Source organism: Saccopteryx bilineata, chromosome 6 (genome assembly GCF_036850765.1).
Source record: "Saccopteryx bilineata isolate mSacBil1 chromosome 6, mSacBil1_pri_phased_curated, whole genome shotgun sequence".
Lineage (NCBI taxonomy): Eukaryota > Metazoa > Chordata > Mammalia > Chiroptera > Emballonuridae > Saccopteryx > Saccopteryx bilineata.
Window position 1 is genome coordinate 22,159,468 of NC_089495.1, and position 25,462 is coordinate 22,184,929.

At 39.9% G+C, this 25,462-nt stretch overlaps 1 protein-coding gene across 1 annotated transcript in view; it reads left to right on the forward strand.

Annotated features, from left to right (window-relative positions):
- Positions 1–782: 782 nt before the first annotated feature.
- Positions 783–25,462, forward strand: part of TNKS (tankyrase) — a 214,663-nt gene continuing 189,983 nt past the window's right edge. The window contains exon 1 of the mRNA XM_066237626.1: positions 783–1,954. Coding sequence (XP_066093723.1) covers positions 1,282–1,954 — 673 coding nt within the window. The 5' untranslated portion in view covers positions 783–1,281. The remainder of the gene's footprint in view (positions 1,955–25,462) is intronic.

Sequence of the window (25,462 nt, forward strand, 5' to 3'; positions counted from 1 at the left end):
TTGGTCAAATAAGTTTGTGAATAATATATATATGTTTGCTCGCTTATAGTTTGCATTGGATGTGGGGGGACATGCTGTAAGCAGGTTGGGTCCTTATAGCCTAAGGCTTAGTTTTAAGCCTAAGTTTTTCCCCACACCTTTGACTGTTGAATGATAGGGGGTGGTGCACTCTTATGAAGAATCCCATTATGCCTTAGATAAGTGACTTTGTGTCAGAGACTTACTTCTTTGTATATTGGATTAAAGGTTTTGATTTCTACACTATAAAATGGTTCAGAGGAGCCCCTGCTGGAGGAGAGCAGAGAAAGGCCACGTGGAGGAGAGGAGAAGCAGCCAAGATGGTGGAGCGCTGAAGGAGAAGCCAGTTTGTGTAGAGTTTGTGCAGAGAGAAGGAGATGGAGAACAGATGTGAATAAGGCTGGTGAAGTAGAATCCTTTGGTCCTAGGAAAACTCAGATAAGTCAGTGGCTTTGGGAGCCCTGAATGGAAAGGGAAGTGTTTTCCCACTATGTGTATTTCTTGCCCTCCAGGTGCGAGCTAGGATTAAAGATAATGGCCCACCAGTTCTTGGCTCCATTGCTTCATTACTATCTGTCCGAATCAAATGTGAACCTGCATGGTCCAGGCGGCTCTGATGGTGGCCATAGCTACTGGCTTTACAGTATAGAGTGAGAAAACTTACAGAGAAGGGCTACAGAAACCAAGAGGATAGCAGGGGAAGAATATAGGGATGAAAAAAGAAATTACCCGTGGGCTAATTATAGTTGTGCTTTATTAACGACACAATGCTTTGCATAAGTTAGTTCACTGAATTCCGCTAACAATGCTGTGAGGTAGCTAGTATTCCATTTTTCAGACGAGACCACTTGCTAGATGAAAAACGACACACTCTCTTCTTGAACTGAGTTACACCTGAATAGCAGGATCTGGGGCAAGATAAGAAAGACTGAAGGAGATCCGGAACCAGAACGGGCAGGGCAAGATAAGGAAGCTGAAAGCGAGGAATGTGGAAAGTTCCTCATTTAGGTAGAGGCGGGTTCCAGCTTTCAAATTTCCCCAGCCGGCCCGCCAAGGTGTCACAAAACCCGCCCATCGGCCACAAGAACACGCCCCCTTCGGAGGCCATTCTCAGAGCTCCCAATGCTTCCCTCCTTCTCTTTGGCCCCTCCCACTTCTGCCAGCATAATTTCCTGTGCGCTGGATGCTAATTGGCCCAGCAATCGGAAGTGAAAGCGGGCGGTGGGGCCGTTGCCGCAGTGACAGTGCTGGGGGAGTCCGAAGATGGCGGCGTCGCGTCGCTCTCAGCATCATCACCACCATCATCAACAACAGCTCCAGCCCGCCCCGGGAGCTTCGGCGCCGTCGCCACCACCTCCCCCACCACTCAGCCCCGGTCTGGCCCCGGGGACCACCCCATCGTCCCCCACGGCGGGTGGCCTGGCCCCCTTCGCCTCCCCGCGGCACGGCCTAGCGCTGCCGGAGGGGGATGGCAGTCGGGATCCGCCCGACAGGCCCCGATCCCCGGACCCGGTTGACAGTACCAGCTGTTGCAATACCACCAGCACAATCTGTACCGTCGCCGCCGTCCCCGTGGTCCCGGCGGGTTCTGCTTCATCTGCCATTGGGGTCCATCCCAACCCAGCCGGCGGTGGCAGTAACAATTCACCGTCGTCCTCTTCTTCCCCGACTTCTTCCTCATCTTCCTCTCCGTCCTCCCCTGGATCGAGCTTGGCGGAGAGCCCCGAGGCGGCCGGAGTTAGTACCACAGCAACCTTGGGGCCTGGGGCAGCGGGACCTGGGCCAGGGGTCCCGGCAGTGAGCGGGGCCCTCCGGGAACTGTTGGAGGCCTGCCGCAATGGGGACGTGTCCCGGGTAAAGAGGCTGGTGGACGCGGCAAACGTGAATGCTAAGGACATGGCCGGCCGGAAGTCTTCTCCCCTGCACTTCGCTGCAGGTCAGAGACTTTTGAATTGCTTTTTTAGGGTGTTGGTATTGGGGATCCGGGGTCGTGGTAGGGAAGGAAAACAAGTTAGGATGGAACCAAATGGGGGCGTGGTTAGGGTTCTTGAGCACCTCACCGGAAGACTAGAGGTTCCTTTCATAAGTGCCGGGGTGACGGGGGCGTGGTAGGGGAACGTGGGAATCCATTCTTTTTACTCATTCCCAAATCCCTTTGGTAGTGATCTCTGGATATCGGTATACGAAAACTTTTTCAGTACTGAGTGTGTACGAATAAAGTTAGATTTGGGCAGTCTTAGTGTGGTTTTTGTCATTTGTTTGCTAGTTTATTTCGTTTTTACAACAAAGGTATGTCCCATGAGGACAGTCTAGAAGAACAAAAGAAGTTGAATGGAACTCAACAAGTGTTTAAGGATCAATCCTAGTCTTAGTAAGACAGTGAAAGTTTGTGAAAGTTTTCCCCTTTCTCAAGTTTACAGTCTAATTGAGTAGATTAAACTATCCCTAAATGAAACACCTGGAGAAGAATATTTGATGTTATGTGATAATAGAAGAAATGTAGGCTTTGAAGGTTTGGACTCTGCTATTTGTTAGTTGTCTAACAGACAGTTTAGCTCATCTCAGTTGCCTCCCCTTCGTTTTCTCAGGGGCAAAATTATATACTAAGGTTGTGTGCGTAGTGAGAAGCATTTGGCATATAAGTTCTCCAAAAAAAAAAAAAAAGTGCTGGTTCCTAAACTCTGGACCACATACTTTATCTTTGTCTCTCTCTTTCTCTCTTATAGCCAGTAGTTGACTATTTTCTTTTAAAAACACCTAGTATATTTTTTTAACAAAATGCAGATATAGAAAACAAAAACAAAGGACATATTCTCACTGCCCAGATAGCTACTACTGATGTGTTTAAAAATAAAGATTATGATGCTATACACATCAGAAACATTACATTAGAAATTTACATATTATATATTCATTATGTGATTTATATAGGACACAAATATGCAGAATTAAAAAGCACCATACACACAAACATCAAAGATAACAAACCAAAGATATCTCCTGTTAAGTTTCTTGCTATATTTCTTATATGTATCATGCATTCAATTTGTTGTCAATGGTAAAACATTTGTTAAGAACTTACTATATGTATTATTTATTTTTACCACAACTTGAAAGATATTATTTTACAGATGACAAAAGTGAACCACATACTGTTTAAAGAAGTCCAAATTTCACACAGGAAGTAGTGAAACCTGGACTTGAACTTCAAACAGTTTCATTTTAGAGCTTGTAAAATTAAGCTTAAACTATTATAACCTAGCTATACCTGGGTAGTGTCACTTTCCATTTTTCTTAGTAATTGTGATGGAGAGTTTCTGCTTTCCTAGTTTTGGGGGAAGGAAGTAATTGGAGACATGTATTTCAAGAGTAGATTCACACATTTTTTATTGCAGCTTATACTTAAAAACATGTTATATTGTCACACAAACAAACTGAATCAAAGGTTTCAGGAAACAAAACTTTCCCTTACTACATGTACTGTACTCTAATATTTTATATCCTATTTTTTGCAAATGCTGTTTGTGACTCATTTGTGGCAATGATCAACAATATGAGAAACACAGAAAATCATTATTAGATTTCTGGATCCATTCTTGACAAGTGGACACTACTTTTGGGAATGTAGTGAGTTGTATCATAAACAGGCTTCCATCTAACTAGATATTTGCTCAAGGATAGTGCTTATTTTAGATGAAATAGCGTTTCTTTTTCTCTAGGCCAAATGAAGGTCTGCTACTGGTGTTATAAATTAACCGAGGTGGTTTATTTTTGCATAGTTTATTCCATATTTGACTATTTTAATATATTGTTTCACAAATCCTGTCCCTCCTCAGCATACTGCTTTGTAAGTAAACACAGATGATACTTGTGTATTTATTTGTGTAATAATGTACTTATTTAGGACTAATCACAGAGAAAGTAGAGCTTGTCTCTCAAGTCACTTCTTTTTGTCACAAGTTGCTTTTAGAGTGTTATGTGTACCCAGATAAACTAGAAGACAAGCTAGAGTCCTGTAATTATGTTGTAGTTATGACAACCTAATCTTAAACTGGCTTTTATAGAAAAAACAATTTATTAGTTCAGTTGTGGAAAACAGACAAAACAAAAACAGTAAAACTTCCTGGTATAAAAAATATGACATCCTGTAATCACTTCACCATACTTCATGTATATGTGCATAGCATTAAAGCTTTGTTAAATCTAGTCTTTTTCATCACATATAGGCTGAGTAGTTAAAAATAATTTTCAGTTGACTATTGGTTGAAATGCTAGTCATTGAATTGTCCTGGAATAGCTGTTTTTGTTTGTTTGTTTGTTTTTTAGAGATAGAATGGGAGAGAGATAAGAAGTATCAACTCACAGTTGCAACACAGTGTTCAGTGATTGCTTCTCATATGTGCCTTGATGGAGGGGCGTGCCTCCAGCAGAGCCAGAGACTCCTTGCTGGAGCCAGCGACTTGGCCTTCAAGCCAGCGACCCTGGGATCTTGTTGATAATCCCAAACTCAAGCTGGCCACCCTGTGCTCAAGCTGGATCTATGCTCAAACTGAGTCTATGCTCAAGCTGGATGAGCCTGCACTCAAACCTGGGATCTTGGGGTTTTGAACCTGGGACCTCAGCATTCTAGGTCCGTGCCCTATCCACTGTGTTGCCACCAGTCAGGCAGGGATAGCTGTTTTAAAGTTAGGGAATTGGTATAATCCCTTGGATGGGAAAGTTAAAACTTGTAGTTCATTTCTCCACAAATATTTTGTTACTTATTTTATAAACCAGGTGTTAAATACTGACACAATTTTGAAATGGCAAATAGTCTTTGCTTTATGGAGCTAACAGTCTACTGGGGGGAAAACTAAACAAGAGCAATAATAAAAGAAACCCCACTGTATGGCCAGGGGCCACTGCTGCCGTCGTGGCCATTCACATGCATGTTCTCCTTGAACTGGGGCAGACAGTAAAGAAACAGCGGAGTCGGAGAATGGGGGGCCATTCTGTTTATTGGTGTCTCACTAAGACAGGCAAGCCACAAGAAAACCTGCTTTTCCCATGGAGGGCAAGAGATCAGGGAGAAGAGAAAAAAGAAAATTTCCTGCACCTCTCCGTGGTGGGGGCAGAATCTCCCTTCAAGTAAACACTAGCAAGACAGTGGCCCCTCCCAGTCAGGATGGCAGCCTGCAACCTCACAGACCACTGTATCTGTCATTGCCCAGCCCCCAATGCAAACTATAAGCGAGCTAACATAAAAAATCATGTTTACAAACTTATTTGCCCAACACCCACAAAGTGTGTGTAACCTAAAGTAATGGGAAAACTACATTATGCTGTCTGTTGAAGCAGATAATAGGAGCTCTTGTCCTTGTTTTAGAACATAAAGAAGTCTTTCCAAATAAAGAGACTTTTAAGCAGGTATTTAAAAGATGCGCCCAAACTAGCTAGCCAAGTGGAGATTGGAAGAATGTTAGTTAATGTCTTTATTTCCATTTTAAAATGAGTTTACGGTTTTATAGAATGAAACAAAACATTTTTAAGATCTGAGAAATAATATGAAGTCATATGTAAACCCTATGAATGTTTAAATATTACTGTAAGAGTAGCCAGGATTGTTTCCAGCAGCACAATTAAGAATCCTTCCTATCTCATTGTGGACTAGGATAATTATTTGTTTAAAATATGATTTAGAGACATTGTTACTAATGGAATTACTCTATCTACAATTAGAAACATAATCTTGAGTTTCCATTGTTGATACAGTTCTCAAAATAATACTATTTCTAATGCCTTCTTAGGATGGCTATATCAAAATGACCCAGTCTTATATCTTATATTGTTAACTTGAGTTTATGTAAGACTTTCTCTTCTACAGGTAAGATCCTTGACCCTGATTTTCCATTGTTCAAGGGACAGCAGTCAAAACTTTATAAACAGGATCAATTTAGAGTGATGACATCTCCTCAGTTCAGTGCCTCGTAATGACATATTTTTGTTAAAGGACCATTATATTCTGATGATGTCTCTTTTTAAAGAAAGGTTCAACTGAGGCCTTTTATTTATTTATTTTTTTTAAAGGGCTTTTAACAAAACATTCTATTTTGAGATTTCATAGTATTTAAATTAAATACATTTTGAAATTGGCTTCCTGGTGCTTCATTAACATATGACGTGGCTTAGGATAGGTTATATGAGATATTTCTGCTTCAAAAGCAGCAAGGTATGTATGGGAGTTTTCTGCTTCCTTTTAAGTTGGGTGGTAGCTACAGCAACACACATCAACCATATAGAGGTATCCGACTCATTCCTGTCTCTTCTGATTTTTCAACATGACCAAGCTTGTCTTTTTTCCTTATCACTGTACCAATGCAGTTCTTAGTAAAAAATATCATGTCCTCTAAACTTGCACATCAAGAAAATGCTCAGTCTTAGAGTGAAACTTCTTTTGTACTTTTCATTGTCTGGCAAGGTAGGTACTTGATTATACTTTTAAGCAAGCGTCCTGCTCGGAACTTAAGATGGGCCTAATTTGGTCATAGAAGAAAAGGAACTAGTTTCATAAATATCTTACTGGGTTTAAAATTGTTGGCCACAACTTGGAATATCTTTTACTTAGTGTTTTCTTAAAACCTTATGCTTTGCTTAAGATACCACATTTAAAAGTTCACACAGAACTTTTAATTAGATATGCAAAGGTGTCTCTACTTTTGCCTTAATGATCCACTATGTGGAAGCAAATGCTTTAAAGAACAAATAAGCTATTTGTATGCAAAAGTATCTCTAACAGTGAAAAACTGATAATCAGCAAAACCATCAACAATAGAGAAATGTTTATATAAATTAAAATACTATATGATACCTATTACATATTTATCTGCTTATATTTTTCTTTATTTAGCAATTTATCTTTCTTTTGATGCATGTCAGCGTAAATTGCAGGTATCTTAGCAGCTTCCTCTAGGTATACCAATATGCATGTGATTTTTAATTGAATTTATCGGAGTGACATTGGTCAATAAGATTATATAGGTTTAGTTCTGTAATGCATTGTCTGTATTGGTATCGTGTGCCCACCACCCAAAGTCCAGTCTTCTCTGTCATCATATATTTGACCCCTTTACCCTTTACTACCCTCCACCCCCCAACCCCATTTCCCTCTGGTAAGATTTGTCTTTTAATGTAAAATCTGTACAACTTTTATGTGTATGTTCACTGAACTTTGACATATGCAAACACTTTGTGTAACTCAAACCCTTATAGAAAATCTGGATAACCTTAGAAATTCCCTCTTGTCCCTTCCCTCAGTCTTGCTCCTCCCATTCTCCCGAAACACCGTCTTTTTCACTATAGATTAAGAGTTGCTGGTTTTAGAAATGCATCTAATGGAATCATACAATATTTACTTTTTCTATAAAACTTCTTTTGCTCAGCATAATGTTTTTAATGTTGTGACACACCTTTTGTACTGCTAAGTATTTCATTAGATGAACGTTGGACACTTTATCCTTTTGTTGTTAGACCCTTAGGCTTTTCTGGTTATATGTAAAACTGTTATGAACATTCTGGTAAAATTCTTTTTGTGAATGTAGGTTTTCTTTTTCCTGGGCCAATACCTTGAATAGGAATTGCTGAGCATTAGGATAGGTAAATGTTCAATTTTACAAGAAACTGCCAAACGTTTCCTTTCCCAAAGTGGATGTGCCATTTTACATTCCTGTCAACAACCTGTAGGAGTGCCACTGGTTCCGGATCTTCTACAACATTTGATGTTCTCAGCTGTTTTAACTTGAACCATTCTGATGGGAATGTGTGTGGTATCTCGTTGTGGTTTTATTTTGCATTTTTCTGGAGCTTAATTTTAAAGACTTTCTTGTGTTTATTTGCCATTTATATGTTTTTTATGAAGTTTTGTTTTATTTATTTATTTATTTATTTAATTTTTTTACAGAGACAGAGAGAGAGTCAGAGTGAGGAATAGACAGGGACAGACAGACAGGAACGGAGAAATGAGAAGCATCAATCATTAGTTTTTCGTTGTGCATTGTGACACCTTAGTTGTTCATTGATTGCTTTCTCATATGTGCCTTGACCATGGACCTTCAGCAGACTGAGTAACCCCTTGTTTGAGCCAGCGACCTTGGGTCCAAGCTGGTGAATTTTTGCTCAAACCAGATGAGCCCACGCTCAAACTGGCGACCTCGGGGTTGCGAACCTGGGTCTTTGGCATCCCAGTCTGACGCTCTATCCACTGCGCCACCACCTGGTCAGGCGGGTTTATCTTTCATTTTTGAGTTTCAGGAGTACTTTATGTATTCTACATACTAGTCTTTTGTTAGATAAATGTGTGATTCATTTCTTTAATAGGGTCCTTTGAACAGACATTTTAATTTTGATTTAATTAAATTCACTTTCGTTATATACATATTTTATAGTTATTGCTTTCTGTGATCTGTGAGTTGGATAAGAACTTTCACCTATATCCAGCTCACAAAGATACATGTTTCTTACTGAAAACGTTACGGTTTTTGCTTTTTGTCTGTTTTTATGCCAGTATTACATTGACCTGATTATTGTAGCTTTGCAGTAAGTTTTGACATTGATAGAATAAATACTCCCAGTTGGCTCATCCTTTTCAAGATTGCTTTGAATCTACTAGGTCTATTGAAATGGAAGGATTTACTTGACATTTTCTACAACATGGCATGCTTAAATTATGATCGGTATTATGCTGATTTTACAGGTCAATTTGGGGAAAACTGTCATTAACATATAGAGTCTTCCAATCCATACAATCCATTAGTATTATTTAGGCCTCCAGCTCCCCCGTTTTTTTTTTTTTTGTAATTTTTAATGTAGGAGTCTTTCATGTTTTTATTTCTAATTTTTCAAAGATGTATATTGATGTAATAGATTTTGAAAATATTTTCTAAACGTTTGCTATTAGTATGATTAACTTATATATTAACTTTGTAGAACAAATTATGAGTAGTAGCCCTTTTGTAGATTCTTGGGATTTTTAATAGAGATTCATGTTATCTGCAAATAGAGATACATTTATGCCTTGTATTTTTCTTGACAGAGTTGAATAAAAGTGGTTAGAGCATGCATTGTTTCCTTGTTCCAGCTCTTAAAGGAAAAATATTTAAATGTCACCATTATATATGTTAGCCTCAAGTTTTTCATAGCTTTCATCAAATTGAGGAAGTTCTCTTTACTAGTAGTTTTTTGAGTGTTTTTATTATGAAAAAGTGTTAACTTTCATCTAGAGCTTTTTCTGCATATATATTTGAGAGGATCAGGTGGGCTTTCTCCTTTATTTTATAGTGTTGTATTACACTAGTTTTTGAAATTTAAATCAACTTTGCATTCTTGGGGTAAATTCTACTTGGTCATGATGTTAACTATCCATTTTGTCTAGTGCTAGATTATATTCTGTTTAAGGGCTTTGCATCTAAGTTTATGAGAAATACTGGTCTGTAATTTTATTCTTTTGCTATGTCTTTGTCAGATTTTGGCATTAGGATTATGCTGCTCCTATAAAGTGTGTTTGGAAGTGTTTGTGTCTCTTTTTTTTCTTTTTTTCTTTTTTTCTTTTTTTTGTATTTTTTCTGAAGTGAGAAGCAAGAAGGCAGACAGAGACAGACTCCCTGCATGTGCCTGACTGGGATCCACCTGGCAAGCCCACTAGGGGGCGATGCTCTGCCCATCTGGGGAGGTTGCTTTGTTGGAACAGGAGCTATTCTAGCGCCTGAGGTGGAGTCTATAGAGTCATCCTCAGTGCCGGAGCCAACTTTGCTCCAGTGGAGCCTTGGCTGTGGGAGGGGAAGAGAGAGATAGAGAGAAAGTAGAGGGGAAGGGTGGAGAAGCAGATGGGCGCTTCTCCTGTGTGCCCTGGCCGAGAATTGAACCCGAGACATCCACACACTGGTCTGATGCTCTACTGCTGAGCCAACTGGCCAGGGCCTCATTTCTCTATATCTGAATGAGTTTTTTTGAGCATTGCCATCAATTTTTCTTGAATATTTGGTAGAATCCCCTAGTGAAACCAACTAGATCCATAATTTTCTTTGGGGGAAGCTTTTTGTTAATGAATTTAATTGTTAAAATAGAGAGCTAAAAGATTTTCTTTTATCTGTCAATTTTGGTTCTCTCTTTCAAAGAATTTGTTCATTTTATTTATTTTGCCAAGTTTGTTTGTATAAAGTTGTTTATAATATTGTCTTACTATTATTATATTGTCCATAAGAGTTGTTGAGAAACATTTATTTTTCATTCTGGTAATTTGTATTTTCTTCTGATTAGTCTCTGGGGTTTATCAATTTTGTTGGTATTTTCAAAGAAACAACTTTCAGTTTTGTTAATTTTTTCTATTGTTGGTTTTCATTTAATTGATTATTGATCTTTATTATTTCCTTTTACTTATTTAGAGTTGACTAATTATTATTTATTGCTATGTATTAAACTAACCCAAAGCTTAGTTTAAAATAACAACCATTTACTATCTTGCAGTTTCCCTGAGTCAAAGTTCCAGGTGTAGGTTGGGAGTCTAGGCATGGCTTAACTATGTTCTCTAGCTCAGGGTTTCTCATTGGGCTTTAGTTAAGATGTGTGTTGGAGCTGTGGTCCTATCTGAAGGCTCGATTGAGAGAGAATCTGCTTCCAGACTTGCTCCTGGTAGTTTGTTAAACTGAGATCTCCTCATTTCCATAGGGCAGCTCATAACATGGCAGTTGACAGAGGCAGCAAGTGAGAGAGCAAGAGAAGGCAAGCAGGTGGAAGCCAGGATCTTTTATAAATCTAATTTCAGAAGTGTACTTGACTTTTGTTATGCTCTACTTGTTAGAAGGAAGTCAGTAGGCTAAGCTCCTACTTGGGGAAGGGATTATACAAAAGCATAATATTATGGGAGACTAGGATCATTGGGAGCCATGTTAGAAGCTGCCTCCCACATTTACTTCGTTTTTCATTTTTGTCTTCTTAAGGTGAGACTTTGAGCTGATTAGTTTTAGACTTTTCTAATATAAGAATTTGAGAGTATAACTTTTCCTCTAATAACTGCTTTAGCTGCATTCCTCAAATTTTAAGGTGTTGTATTTTTATTATTTAGTTTGATGTTTTTCTAATGTCTTTTGCAGTTTCTTCCTTGACCTATGGATTATTTAGGAATGTGATGTGCAATTTCAAAATTCTTGGAGTATCCTAGATATCTTATTGTTGACTACTGATTTAATTTTATTGTGGTCAGAGGATATACTCTATATAATTTCAGTCCTTTTAAATTTACTGAGATGTTTTTTGGCCCAGCATATATTCTACTTGGGTGAGTGCTCTTGAAAAGAATATGTATTCGGCAGTTGTTGGTTATAATATTGATTAAATCAAGGTAGCTGATACTGTTGCCCAGATGACATCTTTTTTTGTATCTTATATCATATTTTATATTTTTGTGTGTATATATAAAAATATATATCCCTTATATTTATTTACTTTCAACCTGTGCCTTCATATTTAAAGTTTGACTGTTATAGACAGTATATTTTAGATCAGGGGTCTCAAACTCGCGGCCCGCCCACCAATTTTGTGCGGCCCGCAGACTAATCAAACTTCATGGATTAGTCTGCGGGCCGCACAAAATTGGTGGGCAGGCTGCAAGTTTGAGACCCCTGTTTTAGATGTTGCTTTTTAGGTTTTCTGGCAATCTGTCTTTTATCATCTAACCCAGTGGTAGTCAACCTGGTCCCTACCGCCCACTAGTGGGTGTTCCAGCTTTCATGGTGGGTGGTAGCGGAGCAACCAAAGTGTAAATAAAAAGAGATTTAACTATAGTAAGTTGTTTTATAAAGATTTATTCTGCCAAACTTAGCGAAAATCTGACATAAAGTACTAGGTAAGTAATTATTATTATATGCTTTAACTTGCTGTAACTCTGCTTTATAAATTTTATAAAGTAAATTTACTTCCCTACTTTATAAATCACCATTACTGTGGAACTGGTGGGCGGTTAGAAAATTTTACTACTAACAGAGATACAAAAGTGGGTGGTAGGTATAAAAAGGTTGACTACCTCTGACCTAACCCATTAACATATTGATATCTCAAATTCAAATTCAGGGTTTTTACTTAGCCCCTTCAGTATTACATCTGTACATCATTTATTTCATACTTAGATTTCTGGTTCTCATAAATCTTGGGGATTTTAGAATCAGAATACATAATTACTTGCTTTATGTACAAATAGTCTCAAAATAATACAGAGACTAAAATGATTGCTGAAAAACAGTTAAAAAGCATTTTGCATATGCTATCCTACTTTTTACTTCATTATTCTTGCTTCATTGTCAGGTGATGTAACCATTACATACTTGCTCTTATAAACTTCATTTAGTTTTAGTTCTACAGTGTATGTGTGTTAGGTAGTCCCCAAACATGGCTGCCTTATACTCTTCCCCTTCATGTGTATGTATACTATACCACTTATCAACAGGTGGGGCCTATTTTCCTTCCTTGTATTTGAGTTGGTCTTGTGATCTGCTAGGGTTAATGGAATGCGGCAGAAGTTAAGCTGTATAACACCTTAACCTTGAGGAAGCTGAAATACTAACTTTCATGCATCGGGAACTCTCTTTTTGGAATCCAGCCACAATGTTTTGAGAAAGACTATTGAGCAAGAAGTAAGGCTGGTCAAAGTGAAGCTCTCAGCCTGTACCCATTGCCAGCTGTGTGAGTGGATGACCTTGGTTGGATATTGCAGCCTCATCAAACATCCAAATGACTGAATTTAGTGAATGCACAGTTTGTAGGGGTCTACTTCTGCTCTTTTTCTTGTTTTGTTTTGTATTTTTCTGAAGTGAGAAGCAGGGAGGCAGAGAGACTCCACCTGGCAAGCCCACTAGAGGGCAATGCTCTGCCCATCTGAGGCGTTGCTCTGTTGCAACCAAAGCCATTCTAGCACCTGAGGCGAAGGCCATGGAGCCATCCTCAGCACCCAGGCCAACTTTGCTTCAATGGAGCCTTGGCTGTGGGAGGGGAAGAGAGAAACAGAGAGAAAGGAGAAGGGTGGAGAAGCAGATGGGCACTTCTCCTGTGTGCCCTGAGCAGGAATTGAACCCAGGACTTCTACATGCTGGGCCGATGCTCTACCATTGAGCCAACCGGCCAGGGCCTCCATTGCTCATTTTTGTAGTAATTAATTGCTAAATAACTTCAAGGATAAAAATAGAGGTCTGAGGTGTTGTGGGTAACTCCGCTTGTCTTTTCTTCTGGTGCTAGACATGCAGCTCTGACCTAGAATTGTTGAAGTGTCTCCATAAGGTTTTCAGGATTATCTTAGTATAGCACCATTTAAATTATGAAACGTTACCATTTTGTATCTTAGTTTATATAGCTATATTTCACTTTCTAGGGCAACCTTGTGAGAGACATTCCGCTAAGGACATATCATAGATAAGATGATTTTCTCAGTCTTTTTATATACAGTGGAGGTGTATTTTTGACAGGTTTAGTCTGGTCACCTGCCTTCTTTTCTGTCCTCTGGCCATTTTTTTCTTTTCCGACCTGAGATGATTCTTTGGCCGTTTAAAGGCCAAAAATATGTATCTGGAGGGTGAAAAGCATATAATAGAAGGTGAAATTGTGAACATAAATATGTTGGAAAATGGTATCTTAAGCTTAGAGTTCAGGAGAACAAAGTATTAAGTGATGTAAATGATGCTTAGAATATGTAGTTCATTTTAGGTTTGGAAAGGAGTAAATATCTTTATAAGTGAGGATGAATTGCTGGTGAAAACACTAGAGCAGCTTATTTTTAAATATGCTTAATAGCCTTCTTTTGCTTTTTGGACAAAGAAATCTTTGAGTAGTTGATTATAAAATATGCAGTAAATAAAATAGAAAAGAATGAGTATCTCTTAAATTCTTATTTTGTCCTCTATGTCAGGGTCCTTGAAGTGACTGTGGCCTTTGTTTCTTCTTCTGACAGAAAACCCTCAGGAAGGCAGGATATAGCCCTGAGTGGGGGTACCTGATGCCTGTATCATCGATGTGGGTTTGTAAGAACTATATTGACTAGGGTGGACTTTTAGGATTTCTACTAAAGCCTAGGAACTTAGATTAACATTGAGGCTCATTTTCTAAAACTCAGTTGATTTCGAGTAATGGATGCAAGCTCTGAGTGTTTTGTTTAGTGTGCCTACTGGGTTTTTCTTTTAAGGCTTCCTCAGCTCTCCAAGGTTGCTTCTCCGAACTGCGGAGTTGGGTTCTTTGTCAAGTGCAAACTTGTTTTGCCTGTTTGTGCAGGTATCTGAGTGTAGAATCAGCAGTCTGAGTTTAAACTTTTTTTTTTTTTTGAGGCTGTTTTCGCAAAAAGTTGTTCTCTGTGTCAGCTCTCTATTCAATTTAGCCTAGTAATTTTTTTTATTGTAGAAAAAGGGGAAACAAAGTGATATAAAGTTTCCTCTCCCTCTTAAACTAATGGTCAGTTGCAGCTGTTTGTTGGTTTGTTTGAACTTGCAACTGTTTCCTTCCCTTGGTACATTGAAAAAGAAAATGAAGAGACACTTGGTAGTTAGCAGATAATTTTTATTAACTACAGTGAAAAAAATTGTTTTGTATTTACTGATTGAGTAAAAATTCTTAAAGCTGAAGTCTCCTGTATCATGAAGTATAGCTGAACAATAGCCTACATCTCCTGATGCCCAGCTAATGCCTAGTTATGCTTTTGAAAACCTGGAATATGTATGTGTAGAAGTAGACACTGCAAAGGTGCCTTCATTCTGCTATGTTCACAGTCATGAAAGCCATTTTGACATTCTCATCCATCTTGTTAATAAGATGTGCACTTCTCCATTTCCAAAAGCTCAGGTTGTTCTCCTTTGACTAGAGAAATTTGTTGTTTTTTTTAGAAAGAAATGACATCGGATTATAGTTAATGAACACATTTAGCTCTTTTTTTCTAATGCCTTGAGAAGAGGTGCCAACCTTCACTTTTTGTTGTTGCAGAAAAATACTCTCATTTTGGGGGAAAACTTTTGGACTAATTAAAAAAGTTATAGCAAGCTATCAAAAACTTGGTTGCCCTTTCCCCCCAAAATCCACCAAGTTTTAACAGTAGGAGAATGTAACTGTTTCCCAGCCTATTGGAATTTTATGAAAGCTGGTAAAATTGAGGTATGTAATAAGATTCAGAATTTAATTCAGTGGATTGTTCACAGTATGTGCTCTATTAAATACTTGAGCAAGTGGAACTTTGTAAATTAGTAACTATGATTTCTGATCTTCTGTCTTATATATGTAAATAATCTTAAGTGCTAGTCCAGCTCTTTGTCATTAAAGTGCTTTCGCTGCTGTGTTAGCATATATATGAATGAACGTAGTTTTGATAGTGTTACTAAATAAGAATATAAAAACTATCCAAAATAGCAACAAGTGCCTTGGAGTGATTTTTGTGTTTTCCTTATGTAATTTTATTTCATTCTTACAGCAACCACATAACATAGGTTTTAACTCTGTTTTAAGGATGGAGATACTGAGACTCGGAGATTAATGTTTTATCCAAGGTCTTGTACCTGTTAAGTGATGGAGCCAGGTTTAAAGCCATGCTTGGCTGTTCTAAAATCATGTGGCCCATAGTACTCAAATAGAAAGTTGATAGCAATGAGAAAAACCTTTCTTGAATCATTATATAATTTAATAGTTATTGTTTTCTGAAAATAAAAGTAATTGTAAACATTTTGGAAAGTATAATTAAAAGTAGTTCATTATCTTACTATCCTGTTGGGGAGATAAAATATGTATATTATGCTCACTTTGTTAAAGATGGCGCTGCCCACGTAGAAACCTGTCGCCCAGGTGATATTATTGTGTGTTGGGGTGGGCAGGCAGGATCCTTTAGCCTGGGGCTTGGTTTTAGGACTAAGCCTTTCTCACCCTTTTTGATGTGGGGTGGTACAATCCCATCATGCCTCAGATAAGTGACTTTGTATCAGAGACTTCCTTGTTTGTATATTGGATTAAAGGTTTTGATTTCTGCACTATAAAGTGGGGCAGACCGGGAGCTTGCTCTTTTGGTTCCTGAGATTAGCATTAGAGGAGAGAGCAGAGAGGAGAGCAGAGAGGCCACGTGGAGGGGGCCAGGAGAAGCAGCCAAGATGGCGGAGTGTTGAAGGAGAAGCCAGTTTGTGTAGGGAGAAGGAGATGGGGAACAGAGGTGAATAAGGCTGATGAGCTAGAAACCTTTGATTCTAGGAAACTTGGATAAGTCAGTAGCTTTGTGAGCGCTGAATGAGTGGGTTTTGGAGCCCAGTGTTTTTACTTGCCTGCTGGGTGCAAGCTAGGATTAAAGTTAATGGCTCACCAGTTTGTGGCTCTGATGTTTCATTATCGTCTGTCTGAATCCAGTGTGAACCTGCATGAGCCAAGCAGCTGTTTTGGTGGCCGTGGCTACTGGCTTTACATGTCCTAAGGCAGTCAGGTTGTGGAGTCATTTTGACATATTTCCTCCCCTGTTTTTTTTCTTCTTCTAAGCATTTAAATAAAGCAAAACTATAGATGTTTTCTTAAAACATTGTTACTAGGATTTGATTGAGACCATCTTTTTTTTTTAGTAAGTAGGGTATTAGAACATTTGCAATTATTAGAATGTTGGACTCTGATCAGTTGCTTCATAATCATAAAAAGGTGTGATTGAAAGTAATCTCTCTTGAGAACCACATAATTTAATGGAAGAGGGTATTTTAGCCACTCCTTTCTTTAAAAGACTACTTAAAATTGTTAGAGAAAATCTTGAAGATAAAAGCTGCTGTGTATTTTGATTCATGGAAACAGTTAAGAAAAAATAAGCAGATGGGAGTCACAACAATTTGAAAGTACTTAATGTCCCTGAATTGACCCTTAAAAATGGCTAAGATTGTGAATTTTGTGTTATAATTATTTTACCATAATTAAAATTTTTAAATGAGGGGAATCTGTCATTGTAGGCATTTTGGTCTTTCTGTTGTCCTAAAAGAACTCAGTTCTTAATATTACCAACATGATATATGGGAAATAGCCTATTCAGGGAGTGAATCTTAGTGACATAATGTTGAGATACTGTAGTGCTGTGCTGGTGGCTGTGGCCAGGCAGGTTCACACTGGATTTGGGCAGACCACAGAAGAACCACACAGTTAAGGCATTGGGCCATTCATGTTTATTGGATTCTCACAGAGGCTGATGAGTGAACAGGCAGGAAAAAACTGCTTTTCGCAGCAGCAGACCGGTGATCAGGAACATCATTCCTCATGGTGGTGGGCTAGCACTCTACGCTGAGGGAAAGGACCCCATAGCATTACATAGGCTATACACAAGTGGCTTTCTGCCACATGCTCATGCACTAATCATGCAGAGTGCTTGCGGCTGGAAAACAAGCGAACAAGCCTAACCACAGCTGTTTTCCCTACAGTCCACCCCTTTTGGGTTGCCCACCTCAAAATCTATATGACAAGTATCTTCCATGATGGTCTTTGTGCAAGGAGTAAGATACATTACAACCATATTTTACAGAAACAGTAGAGAGCACAGCAACAGACTACCAAGGCATGTGCTATACAATACAGAGGTGCCTTTTGCAATGATGTCTCCATGAGCACTCAAGGGATAATGTACTTCTACCTTAGGCAGCCAGGTGCTGGTTGCCCAGGAGTTAACTAGAGGTCTACCTCTAGCCCCCTACCTCATGATGCCAACAAGGCCACCCATTGTAGCTGGGGGGGGGGCCTGTACAGTCCGGGGCCATGTATTGTACATTGAAGCTGTTGGCCTTTGAGGAGGGCATGTTGCCCTGCAGCCCAAAGCCCCGCTTGAGTCAAGTGTCCTTGGTGTATATCTGCAACTGGATGGGAGCAGCAGCTTGGTGCAGGAGGGCCTCCATAGGTGCTGGACATCTCCTTACTCCTGTTGGCATCTCTCATACTGTCCACAAGTGGTGTGTTCACCCAGCAAGGGAGCCGGTGTCCCCCTCTTGTCATAAGAGTCCATTGTACCACTTTAACAAGAGTCCATTGTACTGCTCAATGATCAGTACCCTATAGACAGCCTAGCTGTCCATGCAAATTATCCAAGATAAAGGTTCATTACAGACAACTGGCCATACAGTTCTTTGATAATGGACCTCAGCGCCTTTCCATAAACGCTCTATCTGTTGCCAAAAGCCCCATTCAGAGCCCTCAGAGATAACAATGTCAAGCTACAGGGCCTGGTGGGCTAAACACACTCAATGCCTGTGCTGGCTCAACTGTTTACTTGGCTGCTACAAGAGCACCTATATCTATTTAGGTCAACATTTGCTGCACATTAGAAGGGGACTAGTGGATTGCCAATTCCACCTGGGCTTCCAGTTCCCACCTGTCCCCATTGGACGGGTCCCTCAGCCTTCCCCTCATTCAAATTGGAACAATGGGTCTTGGGGATCCTCCTCTTCCTCAGCTGCCCCCAACATGTAATCCTGCAGCCGTGAAGCAAAAACGCCAACCATTTTCTTAGCAGCTACTAGGGCCACTTGCTTACCTCGCTTTTTCAGTGGCTAGAACCTCTGTTCTAGCTTAAGCTGCCACCAAAGCTCTAACAGAACTCTATTAGATCTGCCATCCAATTTCTGTTTATCTGCTCCAGCTGTAATCAAATCTACCCACATCTGTGTTCAGGTAACCTTTACCGGCCCTTTGCTCTTGTTAGTGGGGCAGCACAGGCAGTAGCCCACACACCCTTACTGTGCCACACTGCTTCTACCTCTCCCAAATCTGCCACCTGTATAACAGCGTTGATGGGCTGCCCACATAGGGGCCCAAGATAGCCACCAGTGACCCAAAAAAGGTAGATGTGGTACTACAGAGAATAAGGTCCCTCATCCCTGCTGGAAATACTTCCTCATCTGGCCCATGGGACTGCAGGTTGGAAGCAGTGTTCCACATACTCAGTTTTCAGAGTACCTGCTGCAGTTCGGTAAACGACTGCTATCAACTCACTCACTGCTCCTGGCAAGTCTTCCACATTCTGCCAGACTGTATGAATGGCAGCCATCACCCATTCTAATAGGGAATGATTTTCTGGGTTGTCATGGCAGTTCTGATGACGCTGTCTTAAGGAGGAGTGCATGGTAATGATGGCTAATTTCTCCATCGCTGCTCCGGAGAGCACAATATCATCCACTCCTATGTCCCACAGCCATAGCAACCAAGCTGCCAGAGACTCAGTGGGTTTCTGCCTGAATTTTGTCCCTAACTCCGTCAACTCTGTCTGTGTATAGGGCCAGACCACAGAGTGCTCAGCTACTTGTGGAGGAGGCTGTGCCTGCCCCTAAGGCACTTTTCTACTGCTGGGTTTTCACCTTCTGGGTGACCAATGAATGGGTTCTGAGTCTGCCAAAGACAGTTTCAGCCAAACCTCTTCCTCCTCCTTCTCGTAAGAGGAGCTGGAAACAACTTGCACTGCTGATTCAGAGCCGCTCCACCAGCATAAATGCAGCTCTTTCTCTAGTGTCTGCTACAGCTGGTGCTCAGCCTCCACCTCACACTGGAGCTCTCAAACTCGCCGCTCCTCTGGAAACTGTCCCAACTTCTGCTGCTACCAGCATTCAGCCTCCAGCTCGCAATGGAGCTCTCGAACTTACAGTTCCTTCTCTATCAACTGTCCCAGCTCTGCTGCTGCTGTCACTCAGCCTACAGCTTGCACTTGAGCTCTTGAACTCAGGCAGCCTCTTGCACAGAGCTTTCAGTTTCTGCCTGCAGGGCTTTAAAAAACACCCAGCCCAAGGCCCCCAACAGGGTAGATGCAGGGAACCACATGCTCAAGAATGGCCACTCCTCTATTCCACTTTTCAAGGGTATGGCAGCTCCATTCCAGTCTGAACCGAATTCTGCTCACTATGCTAGGTGTAATGCCGGTGGCTATGGCCAGGCAGGTTCACACTGGGTTCAGGCAGACCACAGAAGAACCATGGAGTCAAAAGGCATTGGGCCATTCTCATTTATTGGATTCTTGCAGAGATGGGTGAGCTAACAGGCAGGGGAAAACCGCTTCTTGTGGCAGCAAGCCAGTGATCAGCAAAACCATCCCTGCATTGGTGGACAAGTGATCAGGAACATTGCCCCTTGTGGTGGTGGATAAGCAATCTGCACTGAGAGAAAGTACCCGTAGCCTTATATAGGCTATACACACGTGGCTTTCTGCCATGTGCTCACACACTATTCATGCAAAGTTCTTGCAGCTGGAAAATAAGCAAGTAAGCCTAACCACAAGCTATTTTCCCTACAGCTAACCTTTCATCTGGTAATTTAGATTTTTGAGAGTAAATGATGTTCTTTATTGGCAGTATGAAACTAAGTATTAATGAATTGTTCATAGAAATTTGAAGGACTTTATTACAACTCACTCAGTAATCACTAGGACAATTATATAGTATGTTCTTCCCCATTGGTCTTTTTCTTAGGAATCTGTCATAAGCCCTAAGGTGTTTTTTTTTAAACCTACTTTATTTATTTATTTATTTTACAGAGACAGAGAGAGTCAGAGAGAGGAATAGACAGGAACGGAGAGATGAGAAGCATCAATTATTAGTTTTTCGTTGCGCATTGCGACACCTTAGTTGTTCATTGATTGCTTTCTCATATGTGCCTTGACCGCGAGCCTTCAGCAGACCGAGTAACCCCTTGCTTGAGCCAGCGACCTTGGGCTCAAACTGGTGAGCTTTTGCTCAAATCAGATGAGCCCGCGCTCAAGCTGGCGGCCTCGGGGTCTTGAACCTGGGTCTTCCGCATCCCAGTCTGACGCTCTATCTACTGCGCCACTGCCTGGTCAGGCTAGCCCTAAGGTTTTATAGTGTTTAGTAACAACTCAAGTCAAGTAATATAAGGACAAATAGGATGAGAATGACATAATGTCCTGCCCCTGAGAAAGTTTATAGTTTAAATGCAGTGGTTCTTGAACCTGTAAACCTTAGGACTCTTTTACACTCTTAAAAATAATTAATAGAGCTTTTGTTTATGTGGATTATGTTTATGGAGATTTATCATATTAGGAATTAAACCTGAGAAATTAAAAAGTAACAATAATAAACTCTGTGTTAACCCAGTGGTTTTCAACCTTTTTTACACTTGGGGACTAGTGAAAATAGAATTAGTTTGGGGATTGCTAAGGCAAAAATTATCCTGAGCATAAGTGAATTTGACTAAGATCATTGGGTCTATAATCTACATCAGGGTGGCTAACTCTTTCATGCACCAGCACAAAGTTTCTGGTGAACCAGCAGTGGTCCTGTTGGAAAACACTGTATTAACTGATGGTTCTTGGTGCCAATTTAACAGCAACAGGAATCCCCAGTTTGGGGTGAGTGAAGAAGGAAACCTTATTCAATGTAAGCAGCTCAGTTGTGACACAGCACAGCTATGAGAATAGCTCAGTAGTGTTATGGCTCGATTGGCAAGGCTGCAAGGCGACCTTATGGGCAAGGCCCCTCTCCACCTAGACAGCTCTTACACTGCTGTTCTGCTCCACCTCCTTTGGTCTATTTTACTCTGCCTTGTGCCAGTCTGTTCCACTCTGGTCTAGCAAGAGGTCTTCAGTGTTTGTCTTTGGTTTTTCAGATTTAGCTAGGCCCTAGCTGCTAGGGAAACAGTGCATGATGGAAAGGGAAAGTGTGCTCTATGAGCCCCAGCGGAGCTGATTTATATAGACAGAAGTCCCCACCCCTGGCCCCTGATTGGTTAGTCCATCATCATGTAAATGAGACTTCAAATCCTTGCAGTATGATTGATCCAAAAGACACTGTTTTAATTGGTCAGAATGAAACTGCTCTGATTGTTTGGTAAAGATTCTGATAAGGATATAGCTGTGCAACTCTGATTAGATGAGCATCGGCCTGGCGTGCAGGAGTCCCAGGTTCGATTCCCAGCCAGGGCACACAGGAGAAGCGCCCATCTACTTCTCCACCCCTCCCCCTCTCCTTCCTCTCTGTCTCTCTCTTCCCCTCCCACAGCCAAGGCTCCATTGGAGCGAGGATGGCCCGGGCACTGAGGATGGCTCTGTGCCCTCTGCCTCAGGGGCTAGAATGGCTCTGGATGCAACAGAGCGACGCCCCCGATGGGCAGAGCATCGCCCCCTGGTGGGCATGCCGGGTGGATCTCGGTCGGGCGCATGCGGGAGTCTGTCTGACTGCCTCCCAGTTTCCAGCTTCGGAAAAATGGAAAAAAAAAAAAAAAAAAGATGAGGAAAGCCTTAGTCCTATTGGTTGAAATACAATTCCAGGAAATCCTTTATAAGGGCCCCCTCAGCCAGTAGGGACACAGTTCAGGCAGGCTGTTCAGTGTGGGAGGCAGGCAGTTCCGGATTCTCCCTGAAGCCTGGCTTGTGTGGTGAGACCGCTGTTTAGAAATGGCTGCCAGGTTCTGCTGCCTTTTTTTTTTTTTTAGTTTGTGCCCAATTAGTTACCAGGAGCCCTTGGTATGTATCTTCTTTCTTGGAGTCCACATTTATTAGAAATAAATCATGCTTTTAAGGAAAAGTACAGTTTTCTAAAACAAAGATTAACGAGAAGAGATGCATTATTTTATACTTTGTAATTCACGTTAGAGTCTGACAGTAGAGGATAGGCCAATTACCATTGCTTCTGCATGCCATTTGTTGTGCTTTATTATTTGGATTGAAGTATATGAAGACAATTCTGCTTTAAATCCTGGATAACTATGTAGTTAACATTTTCAGATAACTTTAGATTTGGTTTCTTTGATTTCTTTAGATTTGCTTTCAACCCAAAGTTGAAAAAGAACAGTTTCCTAAAAGTTAGTTACAATATGGAATCTGAAACCATATCAATAAAATTTTCATACTCTGTTATTATAAAATTCATTGGCCTGTCTTGCACAAATGAATCTTATACATGTTTTGGCCACTTGAAAACTACTGAGCTTTGCATAGCTTCTAAATGATGACACACTTCACCTTATATAATAAACACATTTTTAACATCCTCACCAATCTTATCCAAAAAAAGTATTTAAGAATTGGGAAACTGTTAAGTTCAGGGTAGCAGATGCCAGTTTTACAAAATTCTCAATTTTATTTGAAAGCTCAAATTTTATTATTTGGAACAAATATCTTGCTGTTTTCCTTGAAGTGACAGACTCACTTTGCTCATTCTTGAGAAAATGTCTGCAGAATGCACAGATCAGACTGAGCTCAAACAAGTGCATGCGTTTTTTCCTCAAAGACAACCATATTTGGTATGTGGTAGAAGTGCTTAGCGTGTATTTCTCACTTCGTCACAAGAATATTGAAGAGATATGTACTCAAGGTTGGAATTTAATAACATTAATTTACATTTTCATGACAGATATTAAGTGAAACTTGGGGGGAGGCTTTATTTTTTAACCGGGAGGGTCTGGTCGTGAAGAATACGATACCTAATAGTATAGATTGGTGCCTCTGTCTTGGTTCTTGCCAAGATGTCTGCAGTTTTCTTTACCATTGCTTTTGTATGATCAAGAACACCATGTGTACATTTTCCAAATGACCAACACATGATAGAACATCCAGCACTGTCCTGACAGTTAAAAAGGCAGAATCATCTTAGTAGTTTTGACTTTGTAGATCCCCAGATTAGGGTCTCAGGGACAACCAGGGGTCCACAGACCACACTTTGAAAGTTGCTTAGCTAAAAGCAAGTGGTTCTTAAATTTAACACGATTTAAAGAATCTGTATAAAGTATAGGCATTTCCCCCAGAATTATATACTTAAACACCAATTTTATATGTAATTTTCAGAGGATTACAAATATTCAAAGCAGTAGAGCTATGGTTCTCAAATGTTGTGTCAGTCACCTGGAGGGCTTGTTAAAACAGGTTGCTAGGCCACACTCCCCAAATTTCTCATTCAGTGGTCTGGAGTAGAGCCTGGGAGTTAGTATTTCTAACACGTCCCATCAGCATGTTGATGCTGATGCTCGCTTTGAGAGCAGTGATTCTTAACCCTACTAATTAAATCAAATCTCAAGAGTAGGGGTCAGGCCTTTTCATTTATTTTTTTAAACTCTTCTGGTGGTTTTACCGTGCACACAGAGTTGAGAACCATTGCTTGAGGACACATGGAACCCAGGTTTAGACTCCCAAGTGTAGTGAGATTAAGGACATATAATATTTGTACAACTTTTTATGATTTAGAAAGTATTTTGACAATTATTACTCACTACTTATAAGCTTATAAGGTAGTTATTATCTCAGAGGAAAAACTGGCTTGGTATGAAGTTGGAGAGTTATAGGAACTCTGTGCTTTGAGCCTGTGAAATAAATTAAAATTGCTGAAATTTTTTAAGACAGTGCTATAGTTATATTCCTGGAGAGTTTTTGCATGTAGTTATGTTAGTAAACTTGCTTTACTGAAAGGTTCTACTAATTTGTAGTTCTACCACAGCCATGACAACACCAGCCATTATCATACTTTCTGTTTTGAAATATACATACAGAAGTGTGCACAAATTGTTAATGAGGTGAATTTACAAAGCGATACACCAGGGCAGGTAGGGCCCAGATCAAGAATCTTATGGTACCAGTGACTCTATGTTGTTGCCTCTTTCAGCATCTTTATTACCATCTTACTGAACCATTCAGAGGTTCTTTTAGATACTTGAGTATATTAATATGTTTCTCACCTCCTGATACTTGGATATACTGTAGCTTATCCTCCTTGAAGTATTTATCCCTATTTTGTCTTAATTGCTTATTCTTTAGATCTTAGCTCAAAATACCACTTTATCAATGAAGCTTTTCTATCCCAGGCTCAGTTAAGTTTGCATGCAGTGTATTCTTTGTAGCTTGTACATTGTATAATTATTTGTTAGAATATTTATTGTTCAGTGTTCCTTGAAACAGCAGTTTACTGAATTCCTGATCTGGAAACACACACATTGCTGAATTCCTTTTTTATCATGCTGAAGTGTTCTTAGGAGAGTACTTTCAACCGGGATCATTTTTGTGTTTAGCTTTTGAGATTTCACATATCTGAGATTATTTTAATTTTACTATTACATGTAAATAAAAAGTTAGATGGATATGAAATTAACCATCCAAACACTGAATTGAGAAGGTTGACTCTAGTCTGAACATGTGATTCCTGTTACTGTTAGATAAGCTGTTTTGTTTCTGAATCATTTAGAAATTTCATAGCCTTCAATATTGTTAGAGTTTACTATAATGTATCTGTTTGGTACTTCATGAACTCTTATTAATATAAAAATTTACATTTTTCCTTAATTATGAGAAGTCCCGTCATTCTTTCTGTGTGTTCCTCTCTTCCTCGTCTGTCTCTCTTATCTCTTCTCATTTTATCCTGTTTATTTCTTTCAGATACTTTTTGGGAGAGCTCTTCAACTTGATTTTCTCAGGGATTTATTATTTGTTTCCATTTCCATTTAATCAATTTATTGTATTATTTAT